The sequence below is a fragment of the Trichechus manatus genome, unplaced genomic scaffold (genome assembly GCF_000243295.1).
Source record: "Trichechus manatus latirostris isolate Lorelei unplaced genomic scaffold, TriManLat1.0 scaffold00023, whole genome shotgun sequence".
In the NCBI taxonomy this organism is placed as follows: domain Eukaryota; kingdom Metazoa; phylum Chordata; class Mammalia; order Sirenia; family Trichechidae; genus Trichechus; species Trichechus manatus.
In genome coordinates, this window is record NW_004443959.1 from 8,358,250 (window position 1) to 8,377,191 (window position 18,942).

At 37.2% G+C, this 18,942-nt stretch overlaps 1 protein-coding gene across 2 annotated transcripts in view; it reads left to right on the top strand.

The window, feature by feature from the left end:
- NOL10 (nucleolar protein 10) overlaps nt 1-18,942 on the top strand; it is a 131,843-nt gene that overhangs the window by 82,317 nt on the left and 30,584 nt on the right. For both annotated transcript variants that reach the window (XM_004373062.2, XM_023728255.1), the window contains exon 14: nt 12,558-12,684. In XM_004373062.2, the coding sequence (XP_004373119.1) occupies nt 12,558-12,684 (127 nt within the window). The remainder of the gene's footprint in view (nt 1-12,557; nt 12,685-18,942) is intronic.

Consider the following 18,942-nt stretch of genomic DNA (forward strand, 5'->3'; position numbering starts at 1 on the left):
CGGGGTTTCTCCAGTCTCCTTTAGGCCAGTAAATCTGGTCTTTTTTTTGTGAGTTAGAATTTTGTTCTACATCCTTCGCCAGCTCTGTCCATGTGACAGTTTTTTGCCAGTGTTCTCGTTGCTCTTATAGAGGAGTGCATTTTTGGTTTTTTGGTTTATTCTGTCATTCCAGAAATATCCCACCTCCTTGACTGGATTCTGGATCAGAAAAATAGAAGCTATTAAGGACTTGTTTAGGATAATCAAGGATATTTTAATTTGAATTGTATATTAGTAATATGTTATCAGTGTTAAATGTCTTGATACTGTGGTTATGTTGGAGAATGTGCTTAAGAGCTGCATGTTGAAGTAAATAGGGGTGAAATGCATGATGTCAGCAACTTTTGAATTGTTTAGGAAAAAAATATATGTGTGAAAGCATAGGATGAGAGGTAATGCAAATTTTGCAAAATGTTAAAAACTGGTGAAAGGTGTATAGGTATTCTATGTGCTACCTTTTAAATGTTTTCATAAATTTAAAATTTTCAAAATAACTGGTTGGGGTGGTTACAGCCTAAAGTAGCCTAAATTAAACTGGGTCAAGCTTTCAGTATTAAAATCACCTTCTTTTTCTTAGTTTCTCTGAAGCAAGCATAGGTATGCTCAAAATTATGTTTATCTCTTTAAAAATTCACGTGTTTTTTGTGTGCTTGAATGCTTATGAGAGTCTTTACAGAGGAGGATTTTCACAGTAACTTCTTTAACAATTCCACTTCTCCTTTTCTAGTCATTAAACAACACTTGTAAACAAATAACCCTCTCATCATATGATTTCCATTAACTTCCTGGAAAACTTTACAGTATTCTACACCTTGAACTTTTGGTGTTACTTTGAAGAGTTCTTTTCTTAAAGTGATCAAATCATCTTTTGTTAAAAAAGAATGTCTTTGCCAAAATTATTCCTTGTTTCATAGACATCGGGATTGGTTGTATTTGAACATCAATTCACATAATCAAAAGTTTTTCCATTTCCTAAATCAACCCATTCTTATCTCCACATACTGTTAGTAGCTAAATGGTCATGAATGTAAAGTCACATGTTATTTGTATAAAAATACAGTACTTATTATAATAAAAGTCATAAAAGCAAAGGGGATCAAGTCAAACTGTTAAAGTTACAGATTTCCTTTACTATATTGGCGTTTGCTAAATGTTGGAGGTTGTGTTTGTCATTAAGAAAAAAAAAGTAAGGCCCAACACCTGTCATCAAAACATCATTGTATGCTTTGTGAGATGTGAACGATAAGTAACATTACAAGATACCAGGGACAGTGAGATTTGTAGGGTTGTGGGTTGATGACGCTGGAGAGTGAGTATGAATAAACAAGCTGTGGATTGGAGGTAGGCAGAGTGAACTTGGGTTTGGCTTTGAAGTAACTTCTTACTTGGATATGCCTGGTGATATTGATATCACTGATAGTGATGGTGATATGGCACTAGCTCTAGTCTGTAGCACTGCTTTTTGGTGCCATATTGGCCGCATAATTATTATTTAAGGAGTATGTTGATGCCTGAGTCCCAGTTCCAGAGATTCCTATTTAGTAAGATGAGGTAAACCCATTGCCATCGAATTGATTCAGACTCACAGCGACCCCATGGAACAGAGTAGAACTGCCCCATAGGGCTTCCAAGGAGTGGCTGGTGGATTCAAACTGCTGACCTTTTACCTAGCAGCCAGAACTCTTAACCACTGCGCTGCCAGGGTAGATGAGGTAGAGCCTAGGAGCCTAGGAATTTATATTTTTACAAAGCTCGCAAGGTGATTCTGTTGCAAAATCAGTTTGGGAACCACTGGCCCAGAGGTTCCACAAATGTTCAGATGGCACCTAGTTTCATTTGTCTCATTTTTACATATGAATAAAAATTTAGCTAGATTAGATGAAGGATGTTCTTTGTTAGAGACTCTGAAATACTACCTAAGTGCAGAAGTTATTTGTTATGAAATAATGGTTCTTGTAAGTGTAATTCAGGAGGACTCTGGATTTTGAGTCTTCCTTATAGGGAAGGAGGCTGTATGAATGACTTCTGTCACTCTTGAGTAGTAGTATCTTTCAGTATCATTTTAGGTGATCTGACTAGCAGACTTTTCTCCTTCAAATACAGAATCTTGTTTTGACATCTGTCTTAGTCATCTAGTGCTGCTATAACAGAAATACCACAAGTGATGGCTTTAACAAAGAAAAATTTATTCTGTCACAGTTCAGGAGGCCAGAATCCAAATTCAGGGTGCCAGCCCTAGGGGAAGACTTTCTCTCTCTGTTGGTTCTAAGGGAACGTGCTTGTCATCAGTCTTCCCCTGGAGCTTCTTCGCGCAGGGACCCCAGGTCCAAAGGATGCGCTATGCTCCTGGTGTTTCTTTCTTGGTTGTATGAGGTCTCCGTGTCTCTCTGCTTGCTTCTCTCTTTTATATCTCAAAAGAGATTGACTTAAGACAAAACCTAATCTTGTAGATTGAGTCCTGCCTCGTTGACATAACTGCCTCTAATCCTGCCTCATTAGCATCATAGAGGTAGGATTTACAGCACATAGGAAAATCACATCAGATGACAAAATGGTGGACAATCACACAATATTGGGAATCATGCCCTAGCCAAGTTGGCACACATTTTTGGAAGACACAATTCAGTCCATAACAACATCTCAACTAAGGTTTGTGGATATTCGAAACATAAACTTTCGGTAACGTTGTGCTCCTGTCTCCTTTACTGGTTTCTCCTCTTTTCTCTAGTTGCTAAGCATTGGAATGTCCAGAGCTTGGTCATTTTCTCTGTTCTATCTGCAGTCACTCCCTAGGTTATTTTATCTGGTCTCCTGGCTTTAAATACTATCCATATGTTGATGGAACCCTGGTGACGTAGTGGTTGAGAACTCAGCTGCTAACCAAAAAGATCAGCAGTTCAAATCCACCAGCTGCTCCTTGGAAACCCTATGGGGCAGTTCTTCTCTGTCCTGTAGGGTTGCTATGAGTTGGAATCAACTCGATGGCACACAACAACAAACATATGTTGATGACTCCCAAATTTATACTCCTGTATTGGACCCCACCTCTCTCCCCAAGCGCCAGGCTCATATATCCAGGTGCCTTCTCTACAGCTACACTTGGATATCAAATAATCATCTGTAACGTGACCTGTCCAGAATTGAATTTCTGATCATCACTAATCTGTTCCACCATAGGCTTCCACATCTCTGCCCCTGACTACCCCAGCTAATTGTTTAGACCCCAAAAACAAACCTGGAAGTCATCCCTGACCCTTCTTTTTTTATCACACCCCAAATAACAATTTATCAGTAAATTCTAATGATTCTGTCTTTAAAATATACCCAGAATCTGACTATTTCTCAGTGCCTCCACAGCAACTAACTTGTTCCAAACCGCTATTCTCTCTCACCGGATTGTTGCAGGAGCTTCTTAACAGGTCTCCTTGCATCTGTCTGTCCTTGCTCCCTTTACAGTTTATTCTCCCCATAGGAGCCAGAGGGATTCTCTTAAATGTAAGTCAGATCGTGTCACTTCTCTGCTTAAAACCCTCTCATGGCTTTCTGTCTTCTCAGAGTAAAAGTTCAAGTCCTGCAGTGGCCTACGAGACCCAGCACGATCCAGTCCCCTACTCTCTCCTTTGCTCCCTCTACTCAAGCCATGCTGGGTTGGTCTCCTTATAGACCCCAAACATGCCAAGCAATTCTGACCTCTCAAGGCCTTGGCACTTACCAGATGTTTTCATAGGTCACTCCCTCCTCTCCTTCAGGTGTGTATGTTCAGTTATCACTTCAGGGAGGGTTTCCCCGTCCACCCCTCTTCCCCTTCCTTGGTATTCTCTGTTACCCTTCTCTGCTTTATTTTTCCCCATAGCGCTTATCACTGTCTATGATTCTCTATACTGCCTTTCACTTGTTTGCTTATTGTTCCTCCTTTCTGGAATATAAGTTTTTTGAGGGCAGGGATTCTTGTCTGTTCTACTGTTCATGGCTGTTACCTCCAGTGAAGAAAAAAAATACCTGGCACATTTTAAGTGTTCAGTAAATACTTGTTGAATAAATGAATGGTGATCTTTGGCAATCTTTGCTTATTTAAGATGGCACTAAAGTGCTGATTGGATACTCCTTGTACATTATAGTTGTTTTTTCATGTTAGTTTTCAGGCTGATGATTCAGCTAATGACTAATGAATGGAGTGTTCCCAAATATCAGTATGTGGAAGACGGTCTTTTGGGATCTTTCAGTTTCGCCAGAGAAGACTCCCTCAGTTTCCCTCTAGGGGTAGTGGAGGTTTAGGGTGGCAGGAGTGGAAGTACAGCAATATATGCTTGGCTTCTGGCATTCTGAGACCTGGGAAAAAGTAGCTGAGAGTCCCACAGTTATTATTTACGCTAATTTCAGCCCCACAGGTCAGGTAACTTGTGACTGATGACCCTAAGAGAGGAGCGCCTTTGCCTCACTTTCTTTACAGAATTACCCTCTGGTGCCCTACAGCTTGGTGAGAATTTAGGGGTTCATCAACTCCATCAGTCCCCTTTATTCAGTCCTGTGCTTCATCTCCTGCCTTCCCAGATACTTGGAGCCTCTAAGTGCTGGGTCGCAAGAATTCTAAGGGAAAAGTTAACTCTCTTTTGTCTTTATTACCCACCTGTGTGAGTGCTCGTTTAACTTTCTTCATTTTGCTTAAATCAGTTACCACGTTAAGTCTCTTACCCACTGTATTCTCCTGTTCTTTTTGTCCTTGAGGGTGAATACCTTTTTATATTCATCTACTATCTTTTTAACAAGGCTTAGGAGAGAGAGGAGATAAAAATACATAGTATTTATTATTAACTGAATAAACTGAAAGCACTCTGTAAGTTTTTAATATGAGTTTAAATTTTGTACTTAAAATGTTTGCTTGGGGTATCCCTTCTCCCTCAGCCCTTGAGTGTGGGCATTCCTCTTACACTTAGTCTGACTCACAGAAGCTCGCGTAAGTTAACTTGCTTGACTGGCAGATAGTGAGAAGATGGCATAAGGAAGCTTATATTCTTTCCTTGTTATTTCATTTCAGTGCCTAAACTACTTTTTCCAAAGCTAAATCAAAAGTGAAATCATGACAGATAATAAGTTTTCACCTTTTTAAAATAAATCTTTTACAATGTTGACATCAAGTTACTTCTATGCTAATCTGATTTTTAGGAGCAAGAGAACAAAACATTACAAGTAGAGTACCTTTAAATGAATCATAATTATGCATGCAAATTCATTTAAACTTGGAGATGCAATTAGGCAGCTAATTATGTTGAAAATGCAATTACATGCTTAAATACACGACCACTCCCTCTGACTCACCCCATTGTTTCTCTTGTCTTAGACTTACGATCGTTTATTTTTCAGCTCCAGCTGTCAGAGTTTGAAAATCCATGCTGCTGCTAGTGGTGTCTTTCAACCAATAATGGAGGAAAAGTTTGAAAAGGAAATTTTCTTTTGAATTTAGGAATTGCAGAGTTGATCTTCTTAATTGGCAAAGTCCCATTTGCCCACTGGAGATGCAGGCTTTGCAGTTAGAAAAAATTATCATTAATAATCCCATCTCCATTGCCCTTGAGTCGATTCCAACTCACAGTGACCCTATAGGACAGAGTAGAACTGCCCCATAGGGTTTCCAAGGCTGTAATCTTTACGGACACAGACTGCCACGTAGCAGCTGGTAGATTCTAACCGCTGACCTCTCAGTTGGCAGCCAAGTGCTTTAACCACTGCGCTACCAGGGCTCAGTAATATTACATTATAGTATAGCTCCTGTCTCTTACCTGTAAACCTGAAATCAAAAAAGCTAAAAAAAATTTTTATAAGTCATTGGTGGTAAGACCTGACCTGATTCATTTGGACTCAAAACTGATGTGTAATGATGAGGTTATTTTTTAGTCTTTATTTATACCAAATGGTGTGACTGTGTATGGATTTTGCTGCAGGCATATTAATGTGCTTGCTGATGGGCCACTGACCCAGATCTCACCAAAGATTTCCCAAAATATACAGTATACACACTGTTTTACCTTTTTAAAATACAGAAAATTCTAAATTCCAAACTATTTCTGGCATCAAAGAATTATATCTTTATAGTAACAGTAATACATTTTTTGTTAGATGTGAGTTTAAATTCTAGGGAGGAATAAAACCCCCTACCTCTTGTATGGGTTGCTGCTGCTATTATTATTTTTGTTATTATTGCTATTGTTTTTATTACTGCTTTAGTTCCGGAACTGGTATTTGTATCTACTTTTAGAATGCCCTGAAAACAATTCTTAACAAAATAATTAGATAATGCATGTGGTGTTAGGTGGTAAAATTATTTTATATTCAAGCGTCCCATTGTTGCCAGTCAGGAAATGTGGTTCTTGTTGTTGAACAGTGTCATCGTGACATAATGTTTAAATTGAGTTTCTATGATTGAAATAATATAAGATCACTAAAAGGAAAAATTAACAGTTCTAACCAGGGATCTTCTGCATAATTATTAATGAATGAAATAGTTTTTAATGTCACATTAAATTCTAACTGATTAGTAGATAATTAATTTTTGTTGTTGTTAGTTGCTGTTGAGTCGATTCCAACTCATGACGATCCCATGTGTGTAGGGTAGATCTGCTCCATAGGGTTTTCCAGGCACTGTGATCTTTCGGAAGCAGATCGACAGGCCTGTCTTCTGAGGTGCCTCTGCCAGCCTTTCAGCTAGTAGTCGAGCACTTAACCATTTGTGCCACCCAGACTCCATAATTAATTTTTACTAATTATAAAATCATAACTTCCTTGAGTTTTTTAAGACCTAGCTCAAATGCCTCCTTCAAAGCTATCTCGATCTGCCTCAGCCGAGAAAGGGCTCCCCCAGAACTATTTTAAAATTTCTCTGCTGTGGCACTAACTACGCTGTATTGTACTGACTGTTTACATGTTGTTTCTCACACTTTGTTTTGCTTATATTTGACATTTAGTACTTAGCATTTAGTAAATGCTCAGTTACGTTTTTGAATGAACAAATGAAGCTGAAGAAATTAAGAATCATCTAGTTGTTCCATGCAGGAATCACTGTACTTGAAATAACTCTTTTCATTTTGAATTTTTTTCTGTTACCTATTTTGACAGGGTATAAAGTGCCTGGAAAATAATAGGCATTCAATAAATATTTGATGAATGAAATTTGAGTTGAATTTTACCTCCTTACCTTTTAGTGGTTCTGGTTTTATTCCCTGAACTTAAAAAGGATATACTTAAATCCCTTTTCCACTCCAACTTTCAAAAAATGTATTCCACTTCATACTGTTTGCTACAATGCATTCTGAAAATTCTGTAAAAGAATACTTTAAAACATCAATTGCGTGTGCTTGGATAGATTATATACTTCTGTTTGTGCTAATATAAGTATTGGTTCAAAGTTATTTGTTCTCTGTTGATAAAGTTCTAACAAATGGAGTAATTATGAATTTTCTCAATTGCTAGACATTTTAAAATTATCTTTTAAATCATTAGTTGAAAACCCAAGATGATAATTTCAAATCAGTTGCTCTTCTGTGTTATCAATAATGTTCTTATCTTTCATATTTGTAGGAAAAATAATGAAATTATTTTTGTCATACTCAATAACATTATAAATGAGTGGAAAAAGTGATGACTTTTATACTGAATTAGTGCACTTTGGTTTTTTTGTAATAATAGTACTTTTTTGTTGTTGTTTTAATCATCCTTGATCTGTTAAATCACCCTTGATCATCCATCATTAGATGGATCCTCAGTCTTTCTTTTGGCCTCACCACATCTGTGGGATGTGGCACAGTGATTTTTCAAAAGTGCGGTGGGGAAGGGGGAACCCTTCTCTCTCAACTTCCTATGAATCTTAATATTCATCCCCCGTTTCCATCCCTAATTGTTTTTGTCTGTCGCTACAGTATATAAGAATTTTGAGTTTTAAAATTAAGTATATATTAATTAGCATCTTAAATGCAGATTGTAATCATAGAGACATATGATCATCTTGGGCACGTAGCATATATTTTTAGGTACTTACAAATTGGTTCTTTCGTCTGAATGGATTAGAACAAGACAATATTTGGCTGCCTCGGACTTGAGGATGTTTTCATTGCATGTTAATGTAGATTTTTTCATATTGTCAGGGGTCAAGTATTTCAGTCTAATTGGTTGGTATGGTTATTAAAGTTGCTAAGAGACCTCCGTATCCCTTCTTGGAGCTCTGGTGGCGCAGCGGTCAAGAGCTTGGCTGCTAACCGAAAGGTCAGCAGTTCGAATCCACCAACGGCTCCTTGGAAACCCTTCAGGGCAGCTCTACTGTGTCCTGTAAGGTCACTATGAGTCAGAAGTGACTCAGTGGCAGTGGGTACAATTTGATGAATCAGTTTTCAGTTCTCTATTTTTACTTACCTGTGACTTTAGGAAGTTCTTATAAATTAAAAGTAGAAGATCATTAACAGATAATAGAAATTTAAAACAGAACAATCACCAATTTTCTGAAAGAAACAAAATTCTTAAGGTGCATAAAAATGTAGATTAACAAGCAATAATCAGTTTTGACTGAGGTGCAGAATATAGCAATATAGCAATACAGAAACTTGGAAGGTTTTAATGTAGTGGTACTCTCTAGCAATGGTTAAAAAGAATGTTTTCCTCAAGTTGTAAAGCCTGAAATTTAGGAAATAAGTTAATATATTTTTAGTGATTAGGTTTAACATATGGCAATGAAGACAGCAAGGAATTTTTACACATTAATTAATATCGTAATCATTCAGGTACATCAGAGAGCAGTGGCACATGATTGTTATTATGGTTGGTTGCCATCAAGTTAATTCCGACTCATGAGGACCCCATGTGTCAGAGTAGAACTGCTCCATAGGGTCGGGTTCTCTAGAGGAGCAGAACCAAGGAAGCATATATAAATATATAGAGAGAAATTTACTTCCGGGAAATGGCTCACACAGTCATGAGGCAATGGCTTATGCAGTTGTGGGGGCTGGCAAGTCCCAAATCTGTGGGTCAGGCGGCAAGCTGAAGGCTTCTGGCAGGCTGAAGGCTTCTAGTGATTCACATAGTTGCAGGGGTGGTGAATCCAAAATCTGCAGGTCAGGGAACAGGTTGAAGACTTCTCGGGTCCCAGGAACTGGAGGTCAAGTGGCGAGAAGAGTTCAGAATTGAAAGAGCTTTCCCAGAACATCCATTTATATAGTGCAGGCAGACACCGCCCCCAAGGAAACTCCCTTTTCAACTGATTGGCTGCTCGTATCAGATCACAAAATGGAAGATGATTACATAGTGTTTGCCAAACCACTGAGAATCATAGCCTAGCCAGGTTGACACATGGCATTAACCATCACAGGGTTTTCAAAGTGGTGACCTTCTGGAAGCAGATCACCAGGCTTTACTTTTGAAGTGTCTCTGGGTGGGTTCGAACTGCCAACCTTTAGGCTAGTAGTCAAGCGCTTAAACATTTGTGCCACCCAGGGATTTCAGCACATGATTAGTCCCTCCTTATTGGTTAAGTTAACCACTAGTTTTGTTGTATAATAGTGGGCCTTTGAGGAAAATTCTAAGGTGAATAAAACCTGCAGTTAATACCAGTGTAAATCAGTAATTTCAACTTTGTTATGGTTTTTCTGGTGGGGTTTTTTTTCCTCCTCTGAAAAGGAACTGGGGAAATGTGATTAATAAGGTCAACCCACTAGATTTAATTTTGTTTTTGATGAGAATATTTCCTCCTATAAAATTTAATGGTCATGAATCTGACTGAAGAGATTATTTACCATAACCAGACCTGTCCCCTGAGAGGCAATTTAAAACAATTCCATTAGAATCCAGATAGCTAATCAGAAAGAATGTTATGGAACATTATAAAAGTGAAAAGTAAATTCAGGTCTGGTCTGATATTTTGATATTCTTACCTTCCCCCCTCAAAAAAAAAGAAGTAAAAACAGTATAATCTTTTTATAGGCTTTGAAGGCCATGTTTTTAATTGAATAAGATGTGAAACCACTTTATCATGAGGTCTTTTGCTTAGGATGCAAAATAGCTCTCTGAGTTTCACCAAAAAGATTCTTATATCCAGTAATTTTATGGTGAGGTACTTGAATGTTTTTATCTGAATGAGGGAAAAAAAAAAAGAAGAAACCCAGTGCCGTCTAGTCAATTCCAACTCATAGCGACCCTATAGGACAGAGTAGACCTACCCCATAGGGTTTCCAAGGAGCGGCTAGTGGATTTGAACTGCTGACCTTTTGGTTAGCAGCCTAGCTCTTAACCACTGCACCACCAGGCTCCAGAAGGAAAATTAGACAAAAAAATTCTTTTCCAAACAAGATCCTTTAAGTCTTAGTGCCTTGTGCACATAAAATTCAGGGATGCATTCATGTGTGTTTTATGTATGAATAGATTTAGTTATCAGATACTCATTGAGCAGCTACTACTTGGCAGGCAGTGTTTTAGATACTGGAAATCCAGCAGCTAACAAAACAAATGAAATGTCTTCAAACAAATGAAGAAGACAGTATCTTGAGTCTTATATGCTAGCAAAGTGATAATAATGTACTTTCTTCCCATGTAAAAGAAGAGAAGATTGCTGTCTTAGGTTGTGTACCATTATATGGTAGAGCTTTGTACTCACAGATTTATGACTAATTGAAAGCATATACCCCAGTTTTTGGCAAGTGTCTAAACACTCATACTCAGAAAATGCCCTGTGGTTTTCCTAGCTTGCTTATATGTTCATTCCAACCGGGAGTGTTTCCCTCATCCTACTATATTAAAATATATTTATTCAGTGTCCCAACCTTCCCGGCCCTTTCCAGCCTGTCTGTCTTAGTCCACTGCCTTACGTGTGTGTGTCTGCGCGCATGTCCGCGTGTGTGCGCACGGGTGCCTATCCGTTGACCTTTCTGCTCTAGCTAAATTTTAAACTCCTTTATGGAGATCATAGTCAATGTCTTTGGTTTAGCACAGTGCTTTATATATAGTAGCATTTAATGTAAAGTTCTGTTGATCTTAAACTACCGTCCTAAAATGGCTTAAACCCATAGCAATTTCTTTAAAATATGTTCTACATTGAATTTTTTTTAAAAAGCTTTGCATTTCTTGAAGGTTTGCCTTAATTGTTTTCAACTCACTATTGGTTAGAGTTTAGCCACTTAAAAAAAAAAAGAAAAAAAAACCAAACCCGTTGCCGTCGAGTTGATTCTGACTCATAGTGACCCGATAGGACAGAGTAGAACTGCCCCATAGGGTTTCCTAGGAGCAGCTAGTGGATTTGAACTGCTGACCCTTTGGTTAGCAGTGCTGTTAACCACTATGCCACCAGGGTTTCCTTAGCCACTTAGTGTATTAAAATCTTTACTTTTGTTAAGAAAATTTGCATCGGTTATGTTAATGTAAAACTTCTTTATTGGACTTCTTTAATTATGTTCATTAAGAGTTGTTTTTCATATTCACGACCCATAGCCTTGTTGGGGGGAAAAATCACCGTTTCCAGTCAGACAAAACCATATAGCTAAATTAGTATGGCCATACCTGTCATCATTTTGTTTCCCTGATTAATCTGTTTTACCATATTAAAACATACCACTGAAGAGGATCTTAAGAGGGACTGTTTTTCTTTGTTAGAATTCTCTTCCTTCTACCTTTTTCTTCTCCAAAAAGTTTCAGCTAGATTTAATAATTTCCATTATAATTTTTGTTTTTTTTTCTGTATAATTAATTACTACAAAAATAAACGAGAAAGTGGTCATTAGAAGTTCCATTTTGTCTGAACCCAGCGTTCTGTCTTCTGAAAGGGAGAATTTCAATAACATATCTTTTCCATTGAATGAGCATTATTTCCTTTGGAATAAGTGTTGACCTCAGTGGGTATGACATCATGTTGGAAACGATTTGTATCAACAACAGAAAAAGTGAAAAGCAGTCATAGTGTTTTGTAGAAATAGTTAGATTTCAAACTTAAGTTATTCATATTTTATTAGTGTGTTAGAAATACTGTTTAGTCTTTTGTTCCTCAAACCTTTCATTGAGGAACAAAATGAGTTAAATGGGCCATGCAGAGTTTAATGTAATTATCAAGTAATTAGTTGAAAACTTTAAAAGAAGGTAATTCTCATTTTGGACTTTTGCTTGTCATGGTAGCAAACTTAAAAAATCGTGTCTACCAGATATCCTTTTGTAGCTTCTCGTACTTTTTGTAACGAAAGAGATGATGGATGAATGAATGGATGTTAATTATTCTAAGTACCTGAATTATTTATCTGTATTTTGATCGTTCTGATATAAGAACATTCATTAATATCTTTGTATCCCAGACTGAGATGTTTTTATAAACCTAAATACTTCCTATTTTATTGTCTTTCTTTATATACGTATTCATTATCCATATTGCAATTTTTTCAATACTTTTGCTAGAAACAAAGATTTAAAGAATTAAAGGAAATCTGTTGTTGTAAAATAGCTACTTCTTAGCTTACATGGTGAGAACGTACATTTTCTAACTTTTTAATAAATGCCAACAGGTTTTGGGTCCTGCTCCCAGGTGGTGTTCCTTCTTAGACAACTTGACAGAAGAATTAGAAGAGAATCCAGAAAGCACAGTTTATGATGATTATAAATTTGTCACCAAAAAAGACCTTGAAAATTTAGGTAAAAAAATTATGATAAAAATGTTAATAAAAGTAACTTATTTCTACCCTTTTTTTTTATTTTTGGGGTTTTGAATATTAGAAGTGGTTCATCCCTGTTTATCTGATTTTCCGTATCTTTTGCCAAATCAGGTATTATACATACAATGTATCATCAAATTTATGATCTCTGCTTAGAGGGTCAGGTAAATTCAACCTATTGATGCTTTTTTAGATTTTAAATGAGGAATAATTTTTTTAGCGTACTAGCTAGGTATAGAAAAAATATTTTTCAAGAAAACAGTGGTTTTTCAAGATATCTCAGAGACCACAAGCAAATCCTTTCTGGCTCCCTTTTGGGTTTGTTTATAGTAGATCCAATCCAAAACTTAGAACCCATAGATAGAATCTTCAAATGCAGTAGAACCTTAATGGTAGCTTTAGGTTTAAAGGTCACAAACCAAGAAATGCCTTTTATTAGAACAGCAAAAACTTGTATGTACTGCTTACATTGTGCCAGCCAGTATTTTAAGTGCTTTATCTATAACTCACTTAATCATCACAACCCTATGGAGTGTGTGCTATGATTCCATTTTATATATAAGGAAACTGAGTCACAGAAAGATTAACGTAACTTACCAAAGGTTTCAGTGGTAGTAAATGTGAGGGTTGGAGTTTAAACGCAGATTCCATGTGTTTTACCTCAGCCGTTCTAATCCCTCAGACCCAAACTCAAACACCCATTGCCGTCAAGTTGATTCCAACTCATAGCAACCCTACAGGACAGAGTACACCTGCTCCATAGGGTTTCCAAGGCTGTAATCTTTACAGAAACCGACAGCCACATCTTTCTGCCACAGAGTGGCTGGTGAGTTTGAACCACCAACCTTGCACTTAGCAGCTGAATGCTTACGTGGTTAATGTTTATTTTTGGGTGAGGAAGACAGTTACGAAGATTGAGGGCTCCTTAACCTCTCAGAAGAGCATATTTATTCCAGTTGCCTAATACTAGTTTGTATGATAAAGAGAACAGATTTTGATAATCTTGTTTTATTGTTGGGAAGGACCATATAGCTAATTATTGAGAGTGGGAAAACTTAGAGGGTCTACTCTACACAAGTGTAGGCAACTTGGTTGTGTTTGCAACAAATAGATGTACAACAGCAGCTGAATGTTAATAGAATCATGTAATAAACAAATTAATAGAGAGGCTTTCCACTTTATTTTTAACCTGTATCTCATAGCATACTTAATCCAGGCCAGAATTATTTTCTCACCAGTTACCACCAAAATAGTTCTTTAAATTTTAATGTCTTCAAAACAAAGAGAATTGTATTCCACCTTTTTAAAATGGCTTATGAATGAAATAGGATCTTTCTACTGAACTGACTACTTAAAAAATTCCAACATAGTTTTTATAATATCATGTCATACTCACCTACATTCTTAAATTGGAGGAACCAAGGTCATTGTTATTTTGTAGATTTTTTTCAACTGCTGTACTTACTACATTTTGGGTACTATTTCAGTCTCTTTAATATGTTTATTTTGGGTGAGGAAGACAGTTATAAAGACTGAGGTACATTTTGTTAAAATGTAATCATACTGCCCATTTTTAAAGCTATGGAAATAGATACAATATTCAGCAAAATAACATTTGTGCTAGAAAGTGTTTTTATACATTATTAGTGTATTTTAATATTATATTTAATATTTCCACATCATATATAAAACTTTTAAAATAATTTATCTTAAAAGTAGAAGCAAGGCTGTATAATACTAATGTCCCTTATTTCCTAAGATTATTTGTAGTACAGCATTAATGATATTGAATACTTGCAAATTCCTACTCTTCCCAGCTTTGGCCTTTAGCAGATACTATAGCGTGGTATTTGCAAAATGTGTTCCGTGGAATATTACTTCTGCATGGTTAGTGTAGTGGCTAATATCGTGAACACTGGAGGTAGTCTGACATTGGTTCACATCCCACCTCTACCACTTAATATCTGGCCAGTTTACTTCATTAAGCCTCAGTTTCCTCATCTGCAAAATGGGAACAATAATAGTACTTACCCATAGGGTTGGTTGGAAATGAATCAGATAATGCTTGAAAAGTACTCATTGCAGGGTCTGAAACATACCAAGTGAGTGTTAACTATTATTTTTAGGAGATTTGTAGCAAATAAGTTTGGCAAATGCTGAGTTAAGCAAAGTTAAATCAGTTTCTCTACTTTTGGTCTTAGAGCCTTTAATATCATTGTACATTGTGAATCTCCTGGAGAGGGAGGCAAGTATGAAACATTTCCTAAACTTACTTGACCACAGAACCATTTTTTTCCTCAGAAGATCTCTTGGGACTAATGTTCTGTGGGGCTAGCTACGAGAAATACTGCTGCCGTCAGATTCTCTGTTTAGAATTAAATTGTCTTAATATGAAAAGCTTTCTGCTCAGCTTTCGTTTATGAATTGGAATGGGAATAGTTCTTGATGTAAATATAAATTTTATAGACTTAATAGAGGAAGCAGAAATTATTGTTGCTATCATTGATATATGTATTTCATAATTTGGTAATTAATCAGACCAAATATTCTGAGGACAGGTTAGGTAATAAACATACATATGCAAGTACATGAATTTAGATGTACTTCATTAGGTTAACATCTCTTTTATAAGACTCTACTGTGGAATTCCAAACCCTGTACCTTTATTAACCTAACAGATTTTAGGAAAGTATTTTTCTGACCAAGACTTTTAATTTTTTTATGAGATTATTCTAAATTTAATTTTTGCCTTTACATTTTGTTCTGTTTTGCATAGTTCCTGGTTTTCATGTCTGTGTGGATGTCTGTTTCTAAAATCTGGAAATTAGGGTAATGTTTTCCTTATAGAGTCACTTCATATTATACCAGCTAAAGCTTTTCTTCATGTGGGTATTGCATATGTGGTCTAATTTTTTTTTTTTTTTACTGTGGTAAAAATACATATAACAAAACATTTGCCAATTCAACAATTTTTACATATATAACTAATTTGATAACATTTATTACATTCATCATGTTATGCAACCACCTTGTGGTCTCTCTCTCTCTCTCTTTTTTTTTTTTTTTGTGCTTTAAGTGAAAGTTTACAGTTCAAGTCAGTTTCTCATACAAAAAGTAATACACACATTGCTGTGTGACCCTGGCTGCTCTCCCTGTAATGTGACAGCACACTCCTCCTTTCCATCCCAGATTTCCCGTGTCCATTCAACTAGCTCCTCACCCTTTCTGCCTTCTCATCTCGCCTCTGGACAGGAGCTGCTCATTTAGTCTCATGTATCTACTTGAGCTAAGTGGCACTCTTCACAAGTATCATTTTATGTCCCATAGTCCAGTCTAATCTTTGTCTGAAGAGTTGGCTTCGGGAATGGTTTCAGTTCTGGGCTAACGGAGAGTCTGGGGGCATTGTCTTTCGGTGTCCCTCCAGCCTCAGTCAGACCATTAAGTCTGGTCTTTTTCCTGGAATTTGAGTTCTGCACCCCACTTTTCTCTGCTTTGTCAGGAACTCTCTGTTGTGTTCCCTGTCAGGGCGGTCATTGGTGGTAGCTGGGCACTTGCGCTCTCTTTTTAAGATAAATATTCTCATAACATTTTCCTGTGTAAATATTTGCAGTTAATAAAGTAATTGCTATGAGGTAGGAGAGTGTCCTCCTGTGACCACCACTGCCCCTACTTGACATTAGAAAAGTTAGCAGCCTATTGCTGATCCCAGAAATTATTTTGATAATTGAACTGGTTCATGGAATCTAGAAATCTGAGAACCATCAATATGAGGTATGTGTCTTTACCGGTCTGTCATAGCTCATAGAGACTTCTTAAGCTAATTTTTATGCTTATTATTATGTTTAAAATAAGTAAGGATGAATTTGTTGAAGTGGATTTAAAATTTTCCCAGTAGTTAATTGAAGATTAGTAATTCTAATCTTTTAACTTTTACTCAGAAGTGAAATTTTATTATAACCAAATTGTTCAAGAAAAACTTTAAAAAAAAATTTTTTTTTTAAATTGTACTTTAGGTGAAGGCTTATAGAACAAATCGTTTCTCATTAAGCAGTCAGTACACACATTATTTTATGACATTGGTTAACAACCCCATGACATAAATAGTTTCTCATTAAACAGTCAGTACACATATTATTTTATGACATTGGTTAACAACCCCATGACATGTTGATACTCTCCCTTCTCGACCTTGGAGGACCTTTTTTTTTTTGGTGAAAATATACGTAGCTAAAGATACACCATTTCAAAAATTTCTACATGTACAACTCAGCAACATTGATCACGTTCTTCCAGTTGTGCCGCCATTCTCACTATCCCTTTCCAAATTATTCCATCACAGTTGTCTTCAACTTACTCTCCCCTAGGCTTCCCATCAAACTTTTTGAGTTGCTGCTGTCAGTTTGATCTCACATAGATAATTCTTTTTTTACATTATCGTTGTACTTTAGATGAAGGTTTACAGAACAAAATAGTTTCCCATTAGATAGTTAGTACACTTATTGCTCTATGACAATGGTTAACAACCCCACGACATGTCAACACTGTCCTTGCTCAACTTTGGGTTCCCTATCACCAGCTTTCCTGTCCCCTGCTGCCTTCTAGTCCTTGTCGCTGGACTGCTGTGCCTCATTAGTCCCGTTTTGTTTTATGGGGCTGTCCAATCCCCGGCTGAACGGTGAACCTTGGGAGTGACTTCACCACTGAGCTAAAAGGGTATCCAGGGGCCATATTCTCGGGGTTTCTCCAGTCTCTGCCGGGCCAGTAAATCTGGTCTTTTTTTGTGTGTTAGAATTTTGTTCTACATCCTTCTTCAGCTCTGTCCAGAACCCTCTGTTGTGATCCCAGTCAGAGCAGTCAGTGGTGGTAGCCGGGCACCATCTAGCTGCACTGGACTCAGTCTGGTGGAGGCCTTGGTAGCTGTGGTCCATTAGTCCTTTGGACCAGTCTTTTCCTTGTATCCTGTTCTCTTCATTCTCCGTTCCTCCCAAACGGGTGAGACCAGTGGAGTATCTTAGATGGCTGCTCACAGGCTTTTAAGACCCCAGACACTACTCACCAAGGTGGAATGTAGAACATTGTCTTTATAAACTGTGTTATGCCAGTTGAGCTAGATGTTCCCCGAAACCATGATCCCCACAGCCCTCCGCCCAGCAATTCAGTCCCTCAGGGAGTTTGAATGTGTCTATGGAGCTTCCATGACCTTTCTTTGTATAAGTTGTGCTGTCTTCCCCAGTATTGTGTACTGTCTTACCCTTCACCAAAGTTACCACTTATCTACTGTCTATTTAGTATTTCCACCCCCACCCCTCTCATCCCTTGTAACCAACAGAAATTGTTACTTTTTGTGTGTAAACTTTTTCATGAGTTTTTACAGTAGAGGTCTCATACAATGTTTGTTCTTTTGTGATTGACTTATTTCACTCAGCATAATGTCTTCCAGTTTCATCCATGTTTTGAGATGCTTCACAGATTCATGATTGTTCTTTATATCGTTGCATAGTACTGCATTGTGTGTATGTACCATAGTTCATCTGTTCATGTGTTGATGGGCATCTAGGTTGTTTCCATCTTTATGCTATTGTGAACAATGCTACAGTGAACATGGTGTGCATATGTCTATTTGTGTGATGGCTCTTATTTTTCTAGGATATATTCCTGGGAGTGGGATTGCTGGATTGTATGGTATGCCTATTTTCTAGCTTTCTAAGGAAGCGCCATATCATTTTCCAAAATGGTTGTATCATTATGCATTCACACCAGTAGTGCATAAGAGTTCCATTCTCCCCGCAGCTTTTCCAACATTTGTTATTTCCAGTGTTTTTAATTCATGCCAGTAATGCTGGAGTGAGATGGTATCTCATTGTGGTTTTAATTTGCATTCCTCTAATGGCTAGTGATCGCAGTGATCGGGAGCATTTCTTCATGTGTCTGTTGGCCGCTTGAATGTCTCCTTTGGTGAAGTGTCTGTTCATTTCCTTTGCCCATTTTTTAATAGGATTATTTGTCTTTTTGTTGTAGAAGTGTTGGATTTTCTTGTAGATTATAGAGATTAGACCTTTGACTTGTACTGTCCAAAATTCTTTTCCCAGTCCATAGGTTCTCTTTTTACTCTTCTGGTGAAGTCTTTTGAAGAGCACAGGTGTTTGATTTTTAGAAGATCCCAGTTGTCTAGCTTATCTTCTGAAGTTTGTGTCTTGTTGGTTATGGTTTGTATCCTGTTAATGTCGTGTATTAGGGC